The sequence below is a fragment of the Exophiala bonariae genome, assembly GCF_035927105.1.
Source record: "Exophiala bonariae strain CCFEE 5792 chromosome Unknown scaffold_11, whole genome shotgun sequence".
In the NCBI taxonomy this organism is placed as follows: domain Eukaryota; kingdom Fungi; phylum Ascomycota; class Eurotiomycetes; order Chaetothyriales; family Herpotrichiellaceae; genus Exophiala; species Exophiala bonariae.
The window spans coordinates 142,583-160,885 of NW_027042486.1; the positions used below are offsets into that span (position 1 = coordinate 142,583).

Consider the following 18,303-nt stretch of genomic DNA (forward strand, 5'->3'; position numbering starts at 1 on the left):
TCCAAAAGTCAACGTCGCCCTGTTTTCGAAAGACCAGTCCTCGCCACGCTCTAGGAGGCTTGCGACTGACCAAGTATGCTGCGATCTTCACAAAAATTTAGGTTCAGCTAGCAGATTGTCTCCACAACCTTTTGAGGTACCTTGCAGATATCCGAAGTCATGGCTCCCGAGGTACTGCGATCCGCCGTCCCCGTCGGCTATGCTTCCACTCATATCAGCCATGGACTCATTACGAGATAAACATTCGGTATGATGCTTGGCAAATCTGCACCTAGGGAGTCGCCCGGGAGCACTACTCAACACGAGACTGCGCTAACTAAATATTACTCGTGTTTAGAGAGTGCGAGGTGACGTCCCTTACCCACCTCTCTCCCTTGAACGGATGACGGGGTTCTTGATTATTCCTGGAGTGGTTCTAGAACTAGGCCATGGTCTCGTATGTACCAAGAATTAAAACTATATGAATGTACCTAAACCCCCAGGACTTGCTCGAGGCGAAACATCTTTAACGAGTGTTCTCGCCAGCGGCACGTCGTTCCAGCCTACAGGTTAGCCCTCGCTTTCCCGATAGCTGGTAAACCTGCGACGTGTGGAACATCTGACAAGTTCGTGTCAAATATGATGCCTGACAAAAACTTTGAGTTTGACAACCTAGCATACCTCGACCCCCGTCCGCAGAAGCTCGTTCGACGCACCCGCTTAACGCTGCTTGGCTGGCCAGCTAATCAATGCTCCACTTACGGCGTAGGGATAGTGAAGGCCGTTAGCCTGTCAGGGGCATTGACCACCATTGTAAAATGTCTGCATTCTACGAGCGAAGAATTGTTCGATGCCGTTCGATGCCTTTCGGAGCAATAATCTAACTGTGCGAGTGGGAAATTGGATTTCTGCGTCAGGGACTTGGCTTTGTGGAGCCATCCCGACACGACAGTCAAAAGCCCCAGACGGCACCTGTAACAGTCACACGGAATCCAGTGAAAGTTCGGTATCGGTTCGTGATCCCCAGTAGGCATCACGAAATTCTTAGGTCGGCCTCAGTTCGTTAACGATCAAGAGAATTGTCTGCCGCTAATGTTTCCAAGTCGTCTGGGAGTACTCAGCAAGCTGCATATTGAACCACTGATGGCGATCTGGATATTTTGTGGATCTTCAATGACAGGAATGAAAACACTCTTCGATCAGGCTTGATCACGGTGCTCTGTGTAGCCAAGATCAAATCGTTATTCCTATGTATCCATTGGTCGATTTAGTGGTTACCCATTAGCGGCAAAGTGTAGCCGGCCTAGGTCAGTGTTCGTACTCCGGACTCCGTAGATGTATTGGCATCTTCAGTGGAGAACCTGGGAGGCAACCGGCAGAACTACTTTGTCATAGAACATCTGAAAGGTGAAACTGCCAGTCGCGCATAGCTGCGTAGAGCTCTGGGAGCCGGACCCCAGGTGTTTAAGCCAGGGTCTTCCGTGTCCGGTGTCACATGTATCACCAGCATCAGATATGGATGAAGCAAGTTTCAACGTCCTGCAAGCGTCATCCATTTCATAGACACTGTGGTGAGCACTGTCAGCCTGTCACACTGTCAAACAGAAGAGAGAATCGGCTTTTGTGTTCTCCTTGGTAAGTCGCGTGGATTAGGAAAAGTCGGGCCTATGGTTGGTTAGTGGGACATGAGCTTGGTAGTGGCAGATTTGATTGAAAACAACGACAATCCTGCGATCTTTTCCACCTCATCATGGTTGGATCTTTGGGATGCTTCATGTGCTAGAGGGATCACGAATGGTGACGCAGTTTTTTGGGGGCGGGGGAAACTCCACAAGCCATTAGAGAACTAGTATGGCGAGTAGCTGCTAGAGTGTCGTTCGGAGAGCATACTGAATTGACTTTACCTGCCACGAACAGTAGTTACGCTTGGGGAGCATAAGCCACGATAGAAACCTTAGAAAGATTTCATTCCAGACAACTAGACGTTCGACAGCCGAGATTCAAATGAAGCCATTTTGTGTGAGCACGCCCCAGAGTGATGTGCCTAGGATTTCTTTACGCATTAAAGCAGCGTAGGCCAGATATTACACTGTGTTGTAGATAAGCAATACATAAGAACGTGTATAGTGGCACGCGAACACGTTTAAACAGAAGTAGGTCTTAGACGATGGTTACTGATTCAGAAATGGTAATGTGTAGTCTGCCTAAGGTAGGTAGTCGTACGGTTTAGAGGCACTAGTACGAGGTAACTCGGGTGCCAAGAAATGGTCCGATTTACTTTAACAGAGAAACAGTCACGTGCAGTCGCCCGCAATGGCAAACCAGGCCGTTTCGTGACCACGCGTCTGGCTTCCGTCATTCATTTGAGCGCCTTCATCGTCCAACAAGCATCCTAACTAAATCACCTCCCGGAGTAGTAGACTGCTCACCAACCCTCTGATCCTTCTTAAGATTATCCTGCCTCTGTTGTCCCAATCAATACGTTTCTAAGCTCTCTACAATGTCCGACACCCCATTGTTCAAGCCGGAAAAGGACCACTCAAAGGAAGCAGACAAAATATTACCAGAAGCGATAGCCTTGGCCCAGGTAACAGACTCAATCATTCCAGAGCAATCCGTTACTGACAGCTGTCTAGAAAGATGTCCAGAAAGGCATAGACAAAATTCTCTTGCTCGAGAAGCAGGCCCGACAGGTATGCTCATCACTGCACCTCCATCCACACCCACGAACAACAACTGACCACAATTTGTACAGTCCTCAGATCTTGCCACAACATCAAGATGTTTAGAAACAGTCGTCAAAATCTGCAAAGACGCCGGCGACTGGAGTTTGCTGAACGAACAAGTCCTCCTACTCTCCAAGAAACATGGTCAACTCAAGCAAGCCATTACCAAAATGGTTCAAATTGTCATGGGCTTTCTCGATGACACCCCCTCCTTAGACACAAAGCTCAGCGTCATCGAGGCACTGAGGACGGTGACTGAGGGCAAGGTTTGTAGGCCCCGCAAACATTGCGACATCCAACATTGCTAACACTCCCCTAGATCTTTGTCGAAGTTGAACGCGCGCGGATCACACGGATCTTATCAAACATCAAAAAGGAGCAAGGAGATATCAAGGCCGCTACAGACATCCTTACCGAGCTACAAGTCGAAACATTTGGTTCAATGAGCAGGAGAGAGAAAACAGAGTTCATCCTTGAGCAGGTGGCTTTGTGTATACAGAATGATGATTGGGTGCAAGCCGGCATCCTCAGCCGCAAGATCACCACCCGTTACTTCGCACGAAAACCCAAAAAGACCCCCGAGCAGATCGAGAAGGATAAGAAGGCACGCGAAGAGAAGGAGAAATCTCGCTCGGCAGACGATCCACCAGTCGAGAAAGATGACGATGTGACCGACTTGAAGTTGAGATATTACGAGCAACAAATAACTCTAGCCAAGCATGAGGACAAGTACCTTGAAGTCTGTAAGCATTATCGACAAGTCCTGGACACCGAGTCTGTGGAGAACAACCCCGAACAGTTACATGCAGTCCTCCAGAGAGTCATCTACTTCGTCCTCCTTGCACCATACGACAACGAACAATCCGACCTCCTCCACCGGGTACATCAAGACAGTCGAAATGCCGAAGTCCCCAAGGATGCTGCTCTTCTCAAACAATTCACCATCCCCGAGTTGATGCGTTGGCCAATGGTGGAGGAACAATACGGAGAACATCTCACCGGCACAGACATCTTCTCCAAGACCGCCGACTCCAAAGACCCCAAAGCACACACTCGATACGAAGCCCTCCGACACCGAGTCATCGAGCACAATGTTCGTGTTGTGGCCAAATATTACACACGAATCACATTCCCACGCCTGACCGAGCTCCTCGATCTCTCGGAAGAAGAAACCGAGAAGTACATTTCAGATTTGGTGACCAAGAAGACGGTATATGCAAGAATCGACCGACCTGCGAGAGTGGTCAGCTTCGAGGTGAAGCGTGGACCAGACGAGGTACTGGACGAATGGGGCAGCAGCATGAAGGGCCTACTTGGCTTGCTGGAACGTGTTGGCCATCTCATGCAGCGAGAAGAGATGATGGCGCGCATCCAGCCTGGCACCAAGGACGATGGCCGCAAAGCTGCCAAGGCATGAGGAGGATCGCTGAACACTTGCTGTGCATGTGTCGAAGAAAGATGCATGCACGGCCATGTAATCTAATAGGACGTTGGACTCGGGCTTGCATTTGAGTCAATCATGGATGGGAAGAAAACCGATCCTGATTTGATCATGGTCACGGGTGGTCACACGGTGTTTGTACCAAGAATCCAGATCTGTTCTCGGGCAGGTATCATCTTACCTAGACAGCCGAATAAAGACAACATCGGGTTTAGAGATTGATCAACTCTATTCCCGATATTGTGCACGATCGAACTGCCGTTCAGCTTGCAATGACTATTTGAGAATGTATGCTCGGTCACCATCAAAACAAGGTCACAGTTTATCTTGCAAATAACTAAGGAGACTCGTTTCATTCATATCATATACGTTTTGCCCATGCCGATCAAGCTTGACAGTGTTTTCCTCAACACATGTATGTGCTAGCCACCCACAAGCCACCCATTGCCCGTAAAGTGGGAGAGGGACATCCAGGCCCTCGATCCCAGTATCCGTGTGCCCAGACATGCAAACATCTCATCATATAAATACCAGTTTTCCATGGAGTTGCCACCAACGCCACTACCTCCCACCACTGGCCAGATAAGTCTCCTTCTTCAACTGATCATCCACCGAGACCACGATCTCTGTGGCCTGACCATGCTCCAACCCACCCGATTTTCCAGCACCGGTAATCCTCCACACCCGCTTCATAGCGGCCCATCCAATAGCCAAACAAACCACATGACCGAGATACACGAACGCAATGAGCCACGCGACGACCGTCTTGGCAATGCTCACTTCATGGATGCCGTACATGAAGTGTCCGCGGACCTGGATCGGGCAGAGGTCCTGGCGCGTGCTGTTCAAGGGCGGCAGTTCGCAGTGCATCCAGAAGCCAAGCGTGGTCAGCCAGCCGGCGGCGAGAAGGCTGGATGAGGTGAGCAGCACGATGTATGCCAGACGTTTGCTGAGGTGTTGCGGCGTGTGGTGGTGCATTATTAGCTCGAAAGTTAAGTGGATCAAGCTGATGGCGGGGGTGGTCAGGGTGTAGAATAGCAGGGCGGTTTGGGGCTCTGTGTTGTCACGGTCTTGAGACGTGGTGTCATTGGAGTTCTGTTGCGGGTCTTTACTGGCGGGAATTAGGTCGGTGTCGTCTTGTCGTCGAGTAATCTCGGTGATGGTGGTGGTATTGGTTGGGGCGAAGACAAAGTAGGTGTCATTTGATCGGCGGGAGAAGATGGAGCCGTCGACTTCGGCACTGCTGTCAACGGCGAGTTGGTCGGCGATTGACGTGTGTGGTTTTGCCACGCAGTATGCGTAGATGGCACCCAGGATCAACGTGGTGAAGACTAGCATGACTGTCACGGGAATGACAATGGTGCGGAACTTGTGCAGTCGGAGAAGAGCTGGATGTCGTGGTCGAGATGGCAGCTGCTGATCTGACGATAGAGGATCTGATGATGTCTCGGTGTCGGTGATTGCAGGGGCTCGAGTGAGTGGTCGAGGATTGGAGATGGGAAAGACATTGCCATCGCTGACTCTTCGTGTGGTGATACGCATAATGATGAGATTGGGCACTGAGATTAGAGATTATGACCGATGATAGAGATGCAGTGGTATACGGGTATTCTGCTGATGACAAGGAAATGTATAGCGACCAGCGCAAGGATATATCAGAAGCAAAGGAAGTGAGACTCAACAACGCCAACACAATTCCAGTTCAAGTCAAAGATGGGATAGGAGAAACAAAGGAAACGAAGCAGAATAAACACTAGAGGATCTCAGGCTGCAAACACGCATGATATAGGAAGTATCATGGAGTCTGTTCATTACCTTGATTTCTGCCTTGGATGGTGTTGTGGGTACTTACCGCCATAATTGACCATGTGGTCCAGCGGCTGCTGGGACGAGGACAATCGGCTGGATGTCAGTCTCCGGCAGTGTTCATTGAGAGCCGCACAAGGCAAATCTTGGTAGAGTCAACGGGTCGTCCATGACCAGTACCTGTGTTATTGTGGGTGGGTTGTGTGGTCTCGAGGTTGGCCAAGATGGATCAGTTGAGGTTGTGGTACTGAGCTGCTATTATTATCGTCGCGGTTAACAGCGTTGAACACTGAGGTGTGCTCATGGCCAATGAATCATTTGATTCAAGACAAAGTCTCGACGACCGTTGGCGTCATGGTCTTTGTCGCCTGATAGCGGCTAATCCTGGCTGTGCTGTTTGAAGGGGCGAGGAACGAGGAGTGTTTCGTGTCTGAAATGTTTCATGTTGATCTTGCCGCCTTGGAGGTCACATGATTACTTGGCTACCCCGGTTAAAGTGGCATGGTCTATTTCAGGCTCTCCAGTTTCAGGCTTTGAGCCCTTCTACACCATGACTGAAGTCAGCTTATTCCACCAAAACAATAGACTACAGGCTATGAGTCTTATGAGTCACTTCTGATACATATATAAACGCACTTGCACTCTTCGAGCCGCAAAACACGGACTCGCAACCCACCATGCAAATATCCCACCGCCACACAAACGAATACGCATCTTGATCAACTCAATGGGGGCTCGGGATCTAACTAAATCTGTGGGCCGCGGATATGCGGCACAGTCTTTAAGTCTGAAGCTCCTTGACAGCCAGTCTCGGTCGGCATTTGGCATCCAGGCATCATTGTGCCCTTTCGGTTGTCGGTTGAGCGGTACCCAAACATGGCAGTTCTCCTTTGCAACCTCCTCTTTGAACCCTGCTAGAATTAATCATCAGAATCTCCATCATGCAAAGAGGTACCCCATAATTTCCTTGTACGAACGGTAGGTGCGGATATCATTTTTACTTGGATTTGCAGGTTGCATTTGTGTACAACCGCGGTCTGGAGATGACTCAATCCTTTCTGCATTTGCCTCCATCTTATTACTTTCCACATTAGGGCTTCGGTCCTGAGGAGTCCTCCATGGATTCAATATTCGTCAAATGCTCGTGAATCTCGTTCTGCAAACCCATTGACTATTTCCTTTTCTCTTTGGCCTTGTACGGGGATGTCTTCCATTAGACTTTGAAATATTAACCTTCCACCTCGGCCACCAATACTCTTGCTTCGACGTCACCGCTGGGCCTTAAAAAGCCAGCGTTTCTCTCTAACAGAAGACCAACGCACGACCTGCCACGACAATGAGCTCCTCCACCATCGTGGATGAAGAAATGGAAAAAGAAAACCGAATACTCGACGACACGCTGCCAACCGGATACAGGCTTCAACCAATAAGAACGCATTCGACGATTTCTCAAGCACTGGATGCCGAAGCCAACATTAATCAATCTTCTCCTTCAGAAAAAGTCAACATCTCCACCCTCGAGAATGGCCGTGACGACAGCCCCAGCCCTCCACCAGACGGCGGCTTTTACGCTTGGCTTCAAGTCTTTGGATCCTTTTTCCTGTTCTTCAACTCTTGGGGAACCGTGAATGCTTTCGGGGTGTTCCAGACATATTACGAAAACAACCCATTATGGAAAGAAACGCCCAGCAACATCTCATGGATTGGGTCGATTCAAGCATTCCTGCTTCTGATCGTGGGGGTCATGACTGGTCCTCTTTTCGACGCTGGTTATTTCCGCGCTCTGATAACCGCAGGAGCAGTGCTCATCCCTCTCGGCTTCATGATGACTTCAATCGCCAAAACATACTGGCAGACCATGCTTGCACAAGCTTTTCTCATCGGACTTGGAAACGGCTGTCTCTTCGTTCCCAGTGTGGCACTTCTACCACAATACTTCTCGACGAAAAAGGCCCTCGCCAATGGCTTGGCAGCTGCTGGCTCAAGCTTTGGTGGTGTCATTTATCCCATTGTCTTCCGCCGTTTGGAGCAACAACTTGGCTTTGGGTGGGCGACCCGTGTTCTTGGCTTCATCTCGTTTGCTACCGTTTGGTTCTCAGTACTAGTCATGAGGCCTAGGGTGATACCCAAGCAAAAACGTCATTTGACCGATCTTGCAGCATTCAAAGAACTCCCATATACTCTCTTTTGTATCGCTATGATGTTCGGATTCATTGGGTTCTATGGGCCAGTCTACTACATCCAACCGTATGCGATCGGCAAGGGGATCACAGGAGTCGGCCTTGGCTTCTATATCCTGCCCATCCTCAACGCAGCGAGTATTCCCGGTCGCATTGTGCCCAATTTCATCGCAGACTACACGGGGCCATTGAATATCCTCATTCCCTGTTCCTTGATGACTGGAATTCTGGCTTTTATCTGGATTTCAATCGAAAATCTCGGGGGAACCATCGTCTTTGCCATTTTATATGGTTTCTTCTCTGGCGGCTTCGTGTCCATGCCACCTGTTGCCATTGTCACACTGACGAAAGATATGTCCAAGCTCGGTACAAGAATGGGCCAGTGCTTCGTTTTGAGCGCCTTTGGTTTATTACTGGGAACTCCAGTTTCTGGCGCAATCTTGAAAAGCACAGGCAGTTGGCTGGGTGTCCAGTTGTTCTCGGGTGTCACCATCGTCCTTACTGGCTTACTACTGCTGTGGACCAGGATAGCTGTGGTTGGTGTGTCAATTAAGAGAAGAGCTTAAATGCGTGTGTTTGACTTGGGGCTGCATTCTTCTCCGACTCGAGCGTTCCTCTAGATAACAGCATGCGTGAAGACTGCATCTGGAGTTTCAAGGCACTGTATCCTAGTGTACAAGCCCTTTCTGCTTGGTGTGAGACATTGGAAGTATTTTTCGCTCGACGGCAGACACATGACGGGCGGTGTTCAGCAGAGCCTCCAAGCGGCTGAGCCCCATCTCCTGGTACAATAAGAATCTCGTCGATTTCTTCGAGGATGATTCCAAAAGAGGATGATCTCATATCCAGCCTCCTATCATTGAGTACCACCTTGCTCCTGGAGAAACCGTGGTATGATCACAGAAAGAAGAGCTGAGATTACTTGTCTAGCACGCGTCTCTGCTTTGCGGACTGTTCTCATCGTTGCATGTAGTATAAAACAAGCTCCCCAGGGAACGCCCAAAAGCCTTGGACAATACAATGGATCCAGAAACACCTGAAAAGCTAGTTTGCTGCTGTTCGGGTTTGTCTCGACATTCTCCATATTGAAGTCCGATGGATCTTGGATCTTGGATCTTGGATCGACGAACCATGTAAGTTGATGCAATCGGCACACAAGTGTAGATCCACCTTGCCGCCAAGCGAATTAGGCTTGGGAATGATCTAGGGATTGCTCTCATCTCTGAGAAAGAATTCAACGCCATGTCAAAATGATAGCACTAGGGGGAAACAGAAATAGGTAGAGGGGACTCTAAGACTCGTCCAGGGTCTCCATTTTTACTATCTATCTACCAAGCGACCTACCTACAGGCATGCAATCCATACATATTCTCAACCTTAAGACCCTTTTCTTTCCTCAGGTAGACATCGGGGTACCACGTACGTAACTTTGGAATGCACACGCACACACACCCACCACGCCCAGCACCAGTCTACCCACCAACTACACGACGAGTCGTCCGCCGCCTCAAACTAGGTACTCTCGTTGTGATCGAGTCGAGTCAGCCCACCCTAATACGTGCAAAAATGAGTCAAAGTACCTGCGAAGAAGCACATTCTGGGAACAACCAGTGGGTGGCGACTTATTCCTGGACTTCGGTGTTTCCCTCCCCTCTGAGTGCCAGGATCGGAATGGAACGCACAAGGACGGGATGGGTATAGAGAGTATGGATGAGGTGGGAAGATGGGATATGATGGCGGTATTGGGAAGCTGCGGGTTGTTCAGACGTGGATTGAGAAAGACCAGAATGTGATTTCGACTGGTGGATTGGATGTATAGTACAGTCACATAATTGGCGCAGCTGTGTGGTAGCTACTTCTCTCTCCTGAACGGGCCGCACATCCATCGATTCACGTTTCAATAGCGGATGAAAACAGACCAACAAGTCTCAAATCGACATGATAATCGCCATCATCATCATCATCATCATCATTATCACCAATCCCGAACATGGATCAAATTCAGCCAGTTCACAACCCCCATCGCCTTGATCAGATTCCCTTTGAGATCCAAATGGACGCCGTCATACTTGGTCGACTGAATGCTCATGTTCCAGGTCCCGAGGGTGTCGACGCCACGTTTGCCCGCTTCCACCCGGACGCTCTCTTCAAACACCATGAGCGCCTTGTCGCCCTGGCTGACGAGCCACGCGTCGGGTTTTCTGACGCCCGCCGAGTTGGGTGTGATGTAGATGCGGGGCCAGAGGGGTGGGCGGGCGTGTTTGTGGCGACCAGAAGGATTGAGGTAGGGAGCTTTCTCGAGTGTGTGGTCAAGGATCCCGTCGAGCCAGTTCAGCGAGGCTTGGATGTCGAGGTCATTCCACAGGCCGTGGCCGAATACGAACGCGTAGGGTTTTTTGGGTTTCTTCGACGAGAGGAGGTCTTGGAATCGAATTACTTCGGTGGGGTCAAGTGGGAAGCGAAGCATCATTTCGATGACGAGGTTGATGGGTTGACTGCAGGCGAGCGAGTCCGGGTCATTTTCGAGGACGGAAGATGTGCTGAAGATGCCTTGGACAGAGCATGCTTTGACGTCCATCTGGTGGTTGCAGAAACAGTCGAGGCTGTTGATTTGTTCACGATCAGTGACTGGATATTTCAATTGATGCGAGCTGGAAGATAAAAACTCACGTTTCTTGATCATTGAAGTTCCAGTTGGTGACAGCCCCGTAGCCGAGATCTCTGCGCAGAAGAACATTTAATGCTCCGACAACATGTCTCATCATACTGTCACCCACCACAATGACCTTTTCGAATCGAGAAAAGATCTCACAGATTTCTTGGGTGGTGAACCAGCGCATATCACAATCCAGGGGGATGAAAGGTCGATTGAACCCAACACGGCCGCCGCCGGAGAAGGCACGAATGAATTCCTCGCTTGTCCTGCATAGTGGTGAGAAAGCGGAATGAAGATCCAGAGACGAGATCTGGCAGTCAGTGTGGTTGCGGTAATTGTAGTTCAGGAAGGTGTCGATGGTGTCTGGTGCGCGGTAGGTGGTGTTTTCTGGTGGTGGAAAGGCTGGTCGAGAGGCCGTATGGGGGTTATACTCGAATTCGGTGTTGGCACAGGAAGAGAAGCCGAAAAAGGCTGCGTCCTACCACGGATGTCAGTTGGAATGGTGGTTGAAGCTTGGATTTGGTGACGTGAGAACTTACTATGACTTGGTAGTGGATCAGGGTGAAGAGGCCCAACCAAACCAGGAAGCAGGCGAGTGTAGAGTGAAGAATTGCCCTGTTGAGCAAGCCACAAGCCCCATTTATTCTGCGAACCATGACGGCGAGTTATGAAGTCGTTGATGGACGGAGGCCGAAGGTGTTGGTACAGGACAAGGCCGTCACTCACAGGAAAGAACTTGGCGAGAAGCACGGCGGAGGAGGAACATTGATCCTTGAAAGATATGCAACGAGGCCTTGATGATGCAGGCGGACGACATCAGGGCAAGGTAGCGACGCTGGTATAAACAGTCGGTACTTCAGTCGATCCTCACCAGGTAGATATCATGTCCAACGCATTCTTCACAGAGGGCGGTGTAAACTCAGATCAATACTTCAGGTGGCGATGGCTCTTCTCCCACCTCAGGACTAATTATCAAAACACAACATGAAGGATGAGTACAAGGAACAAAAAGGGGCGGCCTCGTGTTGGTATATAATCTCATTCAATGCTTGACCCATACAATGCCTGTTGAGCTGCGACCATCCCCCACGAAATTCCCATGTCGTGCGGTCTCAAATGGATGCGCCCAGGTAGATGCTGGCCTGGATTTTGCTTGTTGTACAACTTGAATAGCTCAGGAGCAAGTAAGGGACTTCTTTTCCTGCTCAGTCAGTGGTTTTGCTCAATCGAAAACCGAAATTAGGTTTTCATCAGCCAGCAAAGGATCTATTGATGTGGATAGAGCCGCGGCCCTTAGGCTGTTTGTCGTAAGGCATCGAGGCATGTGCCTTGCCAATGGGGGACCATGATGTTAGATTTTCTTTCCAATCATGTTGATGATGCTGCCGCAAAGTGACTTCTAGCAGTTTTTGAATTGGCAAGCTTGCTGTCAGTCTGCGATTTAACTCCATAGCCGAATGCACCATGACCAGCCGTCCGATGTGGCCTGGGCTTTTGTTCATGTTGGGTGCGTATAGGGATGGTTGTGACCCTGCATGTTGGGACAGGCGCAGTGTTGATGCGGACATAAATTCTGATGCTTTCCTGGACGTCGGACATGGTAGTTGGACCGATAGCGAGGCAAGTTTGTCCGATCGTATACTGGTTGTGAGACATTCTCAGTCTGTGCATCGTCGATTTGATTTCAGCCTTCCAGTATTCGCGGAGGGAAATTCAAGACTGGTTTAATTTCCAATCAGGTTTTGACGCCTGCGCCAGCGGCAGAGTCTTCTGGATCCGCAACTCGATGACTTCGCCTTCATCCTCCCACCTCTTTGCCTCACGCCGCGCCTTTTCCAACCCTGAGGACTTCCCGATTCCCAGACTCAACAAACCCGAACCATTCTGAACCTCATCCACTTTCTTGACAGCATACCGCGCCATCTCGCGTGCCATGGCCTTCCAGTTCTGCAGACCCGTCTCAAGACATTGACGACAAGTTTCCCGTCCGTCGTTCACAGCCTGCTCATCCATCACCCACATGACGGCTTCGGCGGCGTCAACACTATCTCTAGTCCAGCCGAGTCCTTTTTCGCGTTCGCTCTCACTTGTCGCAAATAGGATTTCGCCAATGTACGTCATCAGTGCGACTTCTTCGCAGGCTTCTTTCAGCGTGTGGTAGGGTCGCTCGTCTCCCGTTGGTGGTGCCGGTGGGTAGGGTCGCTCGACCAGTACGTCTTTCAGGGCGGAGACATATACCATCACCGGAGAATCGTCCCGTTTCGGTCTTTGCTTCTCGCCTGTTGCTCCGAAAGGCGAAGGTGGTAACGACTTTCTCGCTCGGAGGACACTGAGGAAGATTGGGAGCGCTTCTTTCACACGCCCAGTTCTCGCATGGTGCACTGCGAGTGCGGTGGATGCTCGCAGAACATTATCGGTGACATCGTGATCGTGGGCTTTGTTGATAACGCCCGAGTTCAGATCTACCACGGATCCCCTGATATTTGCTGGTAGTGCCCGAGAGGCGATCATGACACCTCGTTGATACCACTTATCTGAGACTTCCACTTCGCCCGTAAACTCGATCCAGTCGGCATAAGCCAAGGCGGCATCAAGCCTTTGCCGTGTCGACAGACTCTCGGTGGTTAGAAGCTTCTCATAGAAGAACTGGGGCGATGGGAAAGCATCTTCAACCTCGTCAGCGGTGGGTGGATTGATATGAGCTTTATTCCTGTCCCACGGTAAGGGTTTAGGACGTGGATTATCCGGTCCAGGTATACATTCGCGAGGGTAGATTTTGCCCTTCGGATCGTCTTTCCTCCTACACATGCCCTGTAAATGTTCTGCAGCTCGAGCTGCAGCCATCAAAACATTAATGTATCCTCGCTGCCATTGCTCACTTTTCGCACTGATATCCAGGCCATCGCCCTCATCAGAAGCCGAAGAAGCGGTAGCACGAACCAAATGCTTCCCGTCGTACTTCTCACTCTCCAACCTCTCTAATAGCTGCGTATAGTAGACACCGACCTTTCCCCAATCCGTCAGAACACGGTGAATCTTTGCCTCGTCATCGAGCTCAGTGTATCTGGCCATGCGGTATTCCCAGCGAGACCAGAAGCTCCAGTCTGGTGGGGTCGGATACTCCGATTCAAGTTTGACATGCTTGAGCCCGTTCATGACAACCACAATGAGGAAGATGGAGGGCCACAGGTAGCTGTGGAAGCGAACCTGGCGCCAGAAGTTGTCTTTCCATCTTTGCTTGCGCTCCGTCGAGATAAATCGCCCGACTTGTGTTTGTATGATGTTGGCTCGAGAGACAGTATTGAGGAATGGGAGCTGAGGCCGCGGGATAGGTCGAGCAACAAAAAGGAGCGAGGGTCTATGGGTGAAGGATCGTGGGCGAGGAGGAGTGGAATGATGGAGTGGGTGGAGAGCAGATTGTCGAGTTATGACCCGCGTAGAAGCCATGATGGCTCGGGCAGGGCGCTGGAAGTTCCCCCTATGTCATCTTCATAAAGCCCGGACTGTCGAAGAACAAGGAGCATTTATCGACAGTGCTTCCAGATCCCAAAGGCTAGTATGCTCTATGATTCCGAGACGCAATCGATCTGAAGCGGAGAAATCAAGGGACGAAAACGCCACAGGTGTTGACGCCACATCCTGGCAGGTGGCTGTGCACAATGATTCCTTACGGTGTAATCCAAGTTCCGAGATATCTGGAAGTCTCAGTGGATTATGATTGAATTTTAATCATCTCGGCCAGTGGAGACTGTTCATTGAACATTGATGTAGATGAGCTGATTGTAGGCAGCAGTCTCTTTACTATCTCTATCACTGCACTATTTGTAGAATGAGCCATGGCTCTCGCTGCCCAGCAAATAACTGTTCCTTGCATTGTTGATAACAGCTACCAGTCCATGGCAATATGCTGAGAAGAATGTAATGGTAGACCTAATGTTGAACCTTGGTGGTTCCGACCCTAGCTTGAATGTGTGTGTGGATGCGTCCAATCAATCGCCCACTACAAAATCCTATGTAACAATGCTCCCGGGTGCAACGAGTACACGTAGACAAAATGAAACCATAAGTTCCCCCGTTCCATAACGACCAGCTTCTGTGGCATGGTCTGACCTCCTTAAACTCCGCGCTCACTGCTCGTTGGCAGACTAATGGTATCCACCATATCATCATGAGGTAGTCCGTAAAATGGACCAGATCCCTGGTTTAGCACTGACCCGGGTCAATCTGAGTGACCCTCTAAACCCAAAACACCACTAGAATCATGCTGGAGCCTCATGTCATTTTATCTATACCAGTCATGTTCTATGCCATTCGTACTTAATCGATGCGGTTGAACCTGAGTAAAACGGCGTTTCATTGAGTCATAGTCACATCCTGATCAATGTCGTCTTCTTGACTTCCTTGGATGCCCACCGCTTGTGAAGTCGTCTCCGCTGGTGTCACAGTCACAGGTATGATGTCCATTGCTGAAGGTAGTGCTGGTAGGGGGCGCTGCCGGTCTGAACCCGCGCTTGACATCTCTGGTCGTAATTGTTGTGCGGCATCTGATTCGGCAAGTGCACGGAGCATAGCGTCACGATGTGCCTCTTCCTCCATTCTCGATTGTGACACTTCTCGACTTCGTGCCTGTCTGGAAGATCGACCTGCATTTTCACCCTGGCTTAGAGGTGTGGATGTGTAACTTCGAGGAATGAGACCCGCAAGCCTGCTTCGGCTATTGACCCGAGAGACATGAGGGCTATTAGATCTCGATGGATGACGGCTTCCGGATCGACTGGCAGGAATCGTCGACATGATGGCTTCATGATTCGCATCAAATGCACTGAAACCTGGTTCTGGTCGAAGATTGGATACTCGCACATCACCAGGATTTCGGAAAGCGGCTCCAGGAACATGTCGACGGGGATGTTCAGGTGCAAACGCGTTGGTATTCGGCCATGCTGGGTATTGCCTCACATCGTCAACGTCAAAATATCCAGCCCGAGGGTCATGTCCATAATCAGCAAGCTCTAAAGCTCGAGAACTGCCCTCCCCATAGCCATGCATGGGAACAGGGGGAGCTCCAAAAATACTTGAACCAGACTCCAGTGTATGCCGTCGTGAGGGGGTTCGAGATGTGCTTCTTGCACGTTCTCTGTACGCATTGTACTCGGCTGCAATCTCGAAACCGAGGGAAGGTCCGGGACTTCGAGATCGATGGTCGAAGAGACTGGGATGGTCGAAAGTGGTCGAATGGATGAGATTCAAGTGCGGAGGTGCCAACGCAGCTCGAGCTTCAGGGGTGAATGGTTCACCGGGTGTCCAAGGACCCATTTGCTGCATTTGATCAAAAGGAATTAGTGGCATGTCGACATGATAACTTGGCATTTCATGCAAGCTTCTAGGTCGGGGTCTCGAACGTGGAGGGTTGTCAAAGGGCAAGCCATGTCGATGGGGGTTGAGCACAGGGTCCATGAGCTGATCATTTCCATCAATGGTTCCATCGTCTGACATGGTATCCGTACCAGGACTATCCACCCCATCCAGTAGGTTGTCGTCAATCACATCGCGGCCTTCTCTTTGTGCTTCATCCACGGCCATTCGCATGAGGTATTCACGAAGTCGCTGAACACCCTCGCCAGAGAAGACGCAAAATACATCTCGCTGGGGATGTGTAAACTCGGCAGGGGCATCTCGGCAAAACCGAGTCAAATCTTCTCGCAAGAAGGCTTGCACTCCCGTCAGTGACAGGTGGGTCAATCTTGGACAATTGTGAAGAAGCGCGGTAATACCCTGTATTCACGGTTAGATCTGCTGAGAAGTTATGGACGAGATGCTTACCTTCAAGGTCAAGTTGATGCAATAGCTGAGATGTACCCGCTCCAGAGATACAAACTGTGAAGGAACCCCGATTTTACCTGTGGGACTAAACAACAGGGGGCCATGTGCCAATGCCATTATGCTGGAATCGGTCAAATTCTGGCATTTGACCAGACCAATTCTCCGCAGTTTGGGAAGCTGGGCCAGATGGCGTACACTCGCGTCGGTCAAACGAGAGCAGCATGCTAGGTCGATGTATCTGATACGATTGCATGCTTTGACCAGTTGGATGACTGCACTATCGGTCAAGTTGATGCAATGACCAAGATGAATGTAGTGCAGGTTTTTGGTCAACTTGCAAATTGAAGCGACTGCTCGGTCGGTGATATGTCTGCATTTAGCCAAGACCAAGTTCCTCAATCGTGGGGCGGCAGGTATGATGCGAGCAATTGCATCATCGCGAACTGCCTCGCAAGCTGTCAAGTCCAGGATCCTCAGAGCATCAAAGGAGAGTCGGGGAGGTAAATTGGTAAAGGCCAGGTCATTAATCTCTATACAGTGGGCGAGGCGGAGTTCACGTAGATGTGAGAGGTTTGATAGTAGAGCAGTGACTGATTCGGAGGAGATGGAGTGACAACCAGCGAGGTCGATCTCAAGAATGGAACGACAATTTCTCGCGACAGCAGTGATGGAGAGATCAGTGGCGCGGATGACACCATTGAGCTTCAAACGCTTGAGTTGTCTGCAGCGTTCGGCGATATTGACCAAGGAGTCATCTGTGATATTGGAGCAGTTTGTGATGTTCAAGCCTTGGAGTTTGACACAATTGTCTGCCACAGCATGTAAAGTTCGATCGGTCAAGGCGTCCAAATCGGTCACATCCAGAGCCTGAAGCTTCCTGCTGCCATTGACAAGACCAGAGACGCCAAAGTCGGTCAATTTGGAGCAGTTGGTCAAGGTCAAACGTTCGATGGCCTTGCAGGTCATAAAAGGTAGCACGGTGCCATCGTTGACTTTGTCAGCAATTGCAGACAGGTTCAAACGTTTAACCATTTCGTGGTATGGAAAATAACTCTTTTCTCCTTTGCTCAGAGCAGCCACCACACTGACCAGATTGATCCACTTGTTGCAGAGGGGCCGATGCCATAATATGCCAACGGTGTAGAGTGCCCAGTGGTAGGAAACCAACATACAGCTTCTCAGATCGGCGGTTGTGGTGAGTTTTGTAATGATGGCAATGAGGATTTCGGGAGGGAGCTTGGAGATGGGAGATAGTCGATGGGCTTGTTCGAGGTCAATGTCGTCGTCGCAATCACGGATGGCTGTGACAGCTCCCAGTGAGGATTGGGAGTCATTGGCATGGGCCATGAAGTAGTCGGTGTCTTCATCGTCTCCTGGACATGGAGAGCTGTCCGAACTAGAGGACTCGACGGTGACTGAGCTCAAATTACGAGTGTGGATGGGAGATAGACGTTGTCGTGGTTCGGTGGCCATGTTTGCCGCGATCAGGCTGGAGGGGGAAGGGTGGTTCCGGAAAGGGCGATGGAGAGTGGCTTATTAAGGTGGCCACTGTCGCGCAAGCCCACGGGGATTTGATCAGATGCTTTCACGCAAGTTGGTGAATGACGATGTGCATGGCGCAATTGACGAGAGAGGGAGTGAAGAGAGAATGCCAACTGGGTGGTCAGAGGGTGGTGGTGGTGACAGGTTGCGGTT

The 18,303-nt window shown here is 50.3% G+C and overlaps 6 protein-coding genes across 6 annotated transcripts; 2 read left to right on the forward strand and 4 right to left on the reverse strand.

The window, feature by feature from the left end:
• Positions 1 to 2,479: 2,479 nt before the first annotated feature.
• On the forward strand, positions 2,480 to 4,122 carry LTR84_001700 (uncharacterized protein; the record flags this gene model as incomplete). Its single annotated transcript, XM_064845319.1, has 4 exons — positions 2,480 to 2,566; positions 2,616 to 2,672; positions 2,735 to 2,971; positions 3,025 to 4,122. 4 exons carry the CDS (start codon positions 2,480 to 2,482, stop codon positions 4,120 to 4,122), a joined length of 1,479 nt encoding a protein of 492 aa, XP_064706864.1.
• Positions 4,123 to 4,707: 585 nt separating this feature from the next.
• On the reverse strand, positions 4,708 to 5,688 carry LTR84_001701 (uncharacterized protein; the record flags this gene model as incomplete). Its single annotated transcript, XM_064845320.1, has 1 exon — positions 4,708 to 5,688. One exon carries the CDS (start codon positions 5,686 to 5,688, stop codon positions 4,708 to 4,710), a length of 981 nt encoding a protein of 326 aa, XP_064706865.1.
• A 1,600-nt stretch (positions 5,689 to 7,288) lies between these two features.
• LTR84_001702 (uncharacterized protein) lies at positions 7,289 to 8,698 on the forward strand (the record flags this gene model as incomplete). The annotated part of the gene is made up of 1 exon (XM_064845321.1): positions 7,289 to 8,698. The coding sequence occupies one exon, from the start codon at positions 7,289 to 7,291 to the stop codon at positions 8,696 to 8,698; it is 1,410 nt and encodes a 469-aa protein (XP_064706866.1).
• Positions 8,699 to 10,107: 1,409 nt separating this feature from the next.
• LTR84_001703 (uncharacterized protein) lies at positions 10,108 to 11,444 on the reverse strand (the record flags this gene model as incomplete). The annotated part of the gene is made up of 3 exons (XM_064845322.1): positions 10,108 to 10,735; positions 10,803 to 11,266; positions 11,328 to 11,444. 3 exons carry the CDS (start codon positions 11,442 to 11,444, stop codon positions 10,108 to 10,110), a joined length of 1,209 nt encoding a protein of 402 aa, XP_064706867.1.
• A 1,057-nt stretch (positions 11,445 to 12,501) lies between these two features.
• LTR84_001704 (uncharacterized protein) lies at positions 12,502 to 14,235 on the reverse strand (the record flags this gene model as incomplete). The annotated part of the gene is made up of 1 exon (XM_064845323.1): positions 12,502 to 14,235. The coding sequence occupies one exon, from the start codon at positions 14,233 to 14,235 to the stop codon at positions 12,502 to 12,504; it is 1,734 nt and encodes a 577-aa protein (XP_064706868.1).
• A 906-nt stretch (positions 14,236 to 15,141) lies between these two features.
• On the reverse strand, positions 15,142 to 18,081 carry LTR84_001705 (uncharacterized protein; the record flags this gene model as incomplete). The annotated part of the gene is made up of 2 exons (XM_064845324.1): positions 15,142 to 16,560; positions 16,609 to 18,081. The coding sequence occupies 2 exons, from the start codon at positions 18,079 to 18,081 to the stop codon at positions 15,142 to 15,144; spliced, it is 2,892 nt and encodes a 963-aa protein (XP_064706869.1).
• Positions 18,082 to 18,303: the final 222 nt, after the last annotated feature.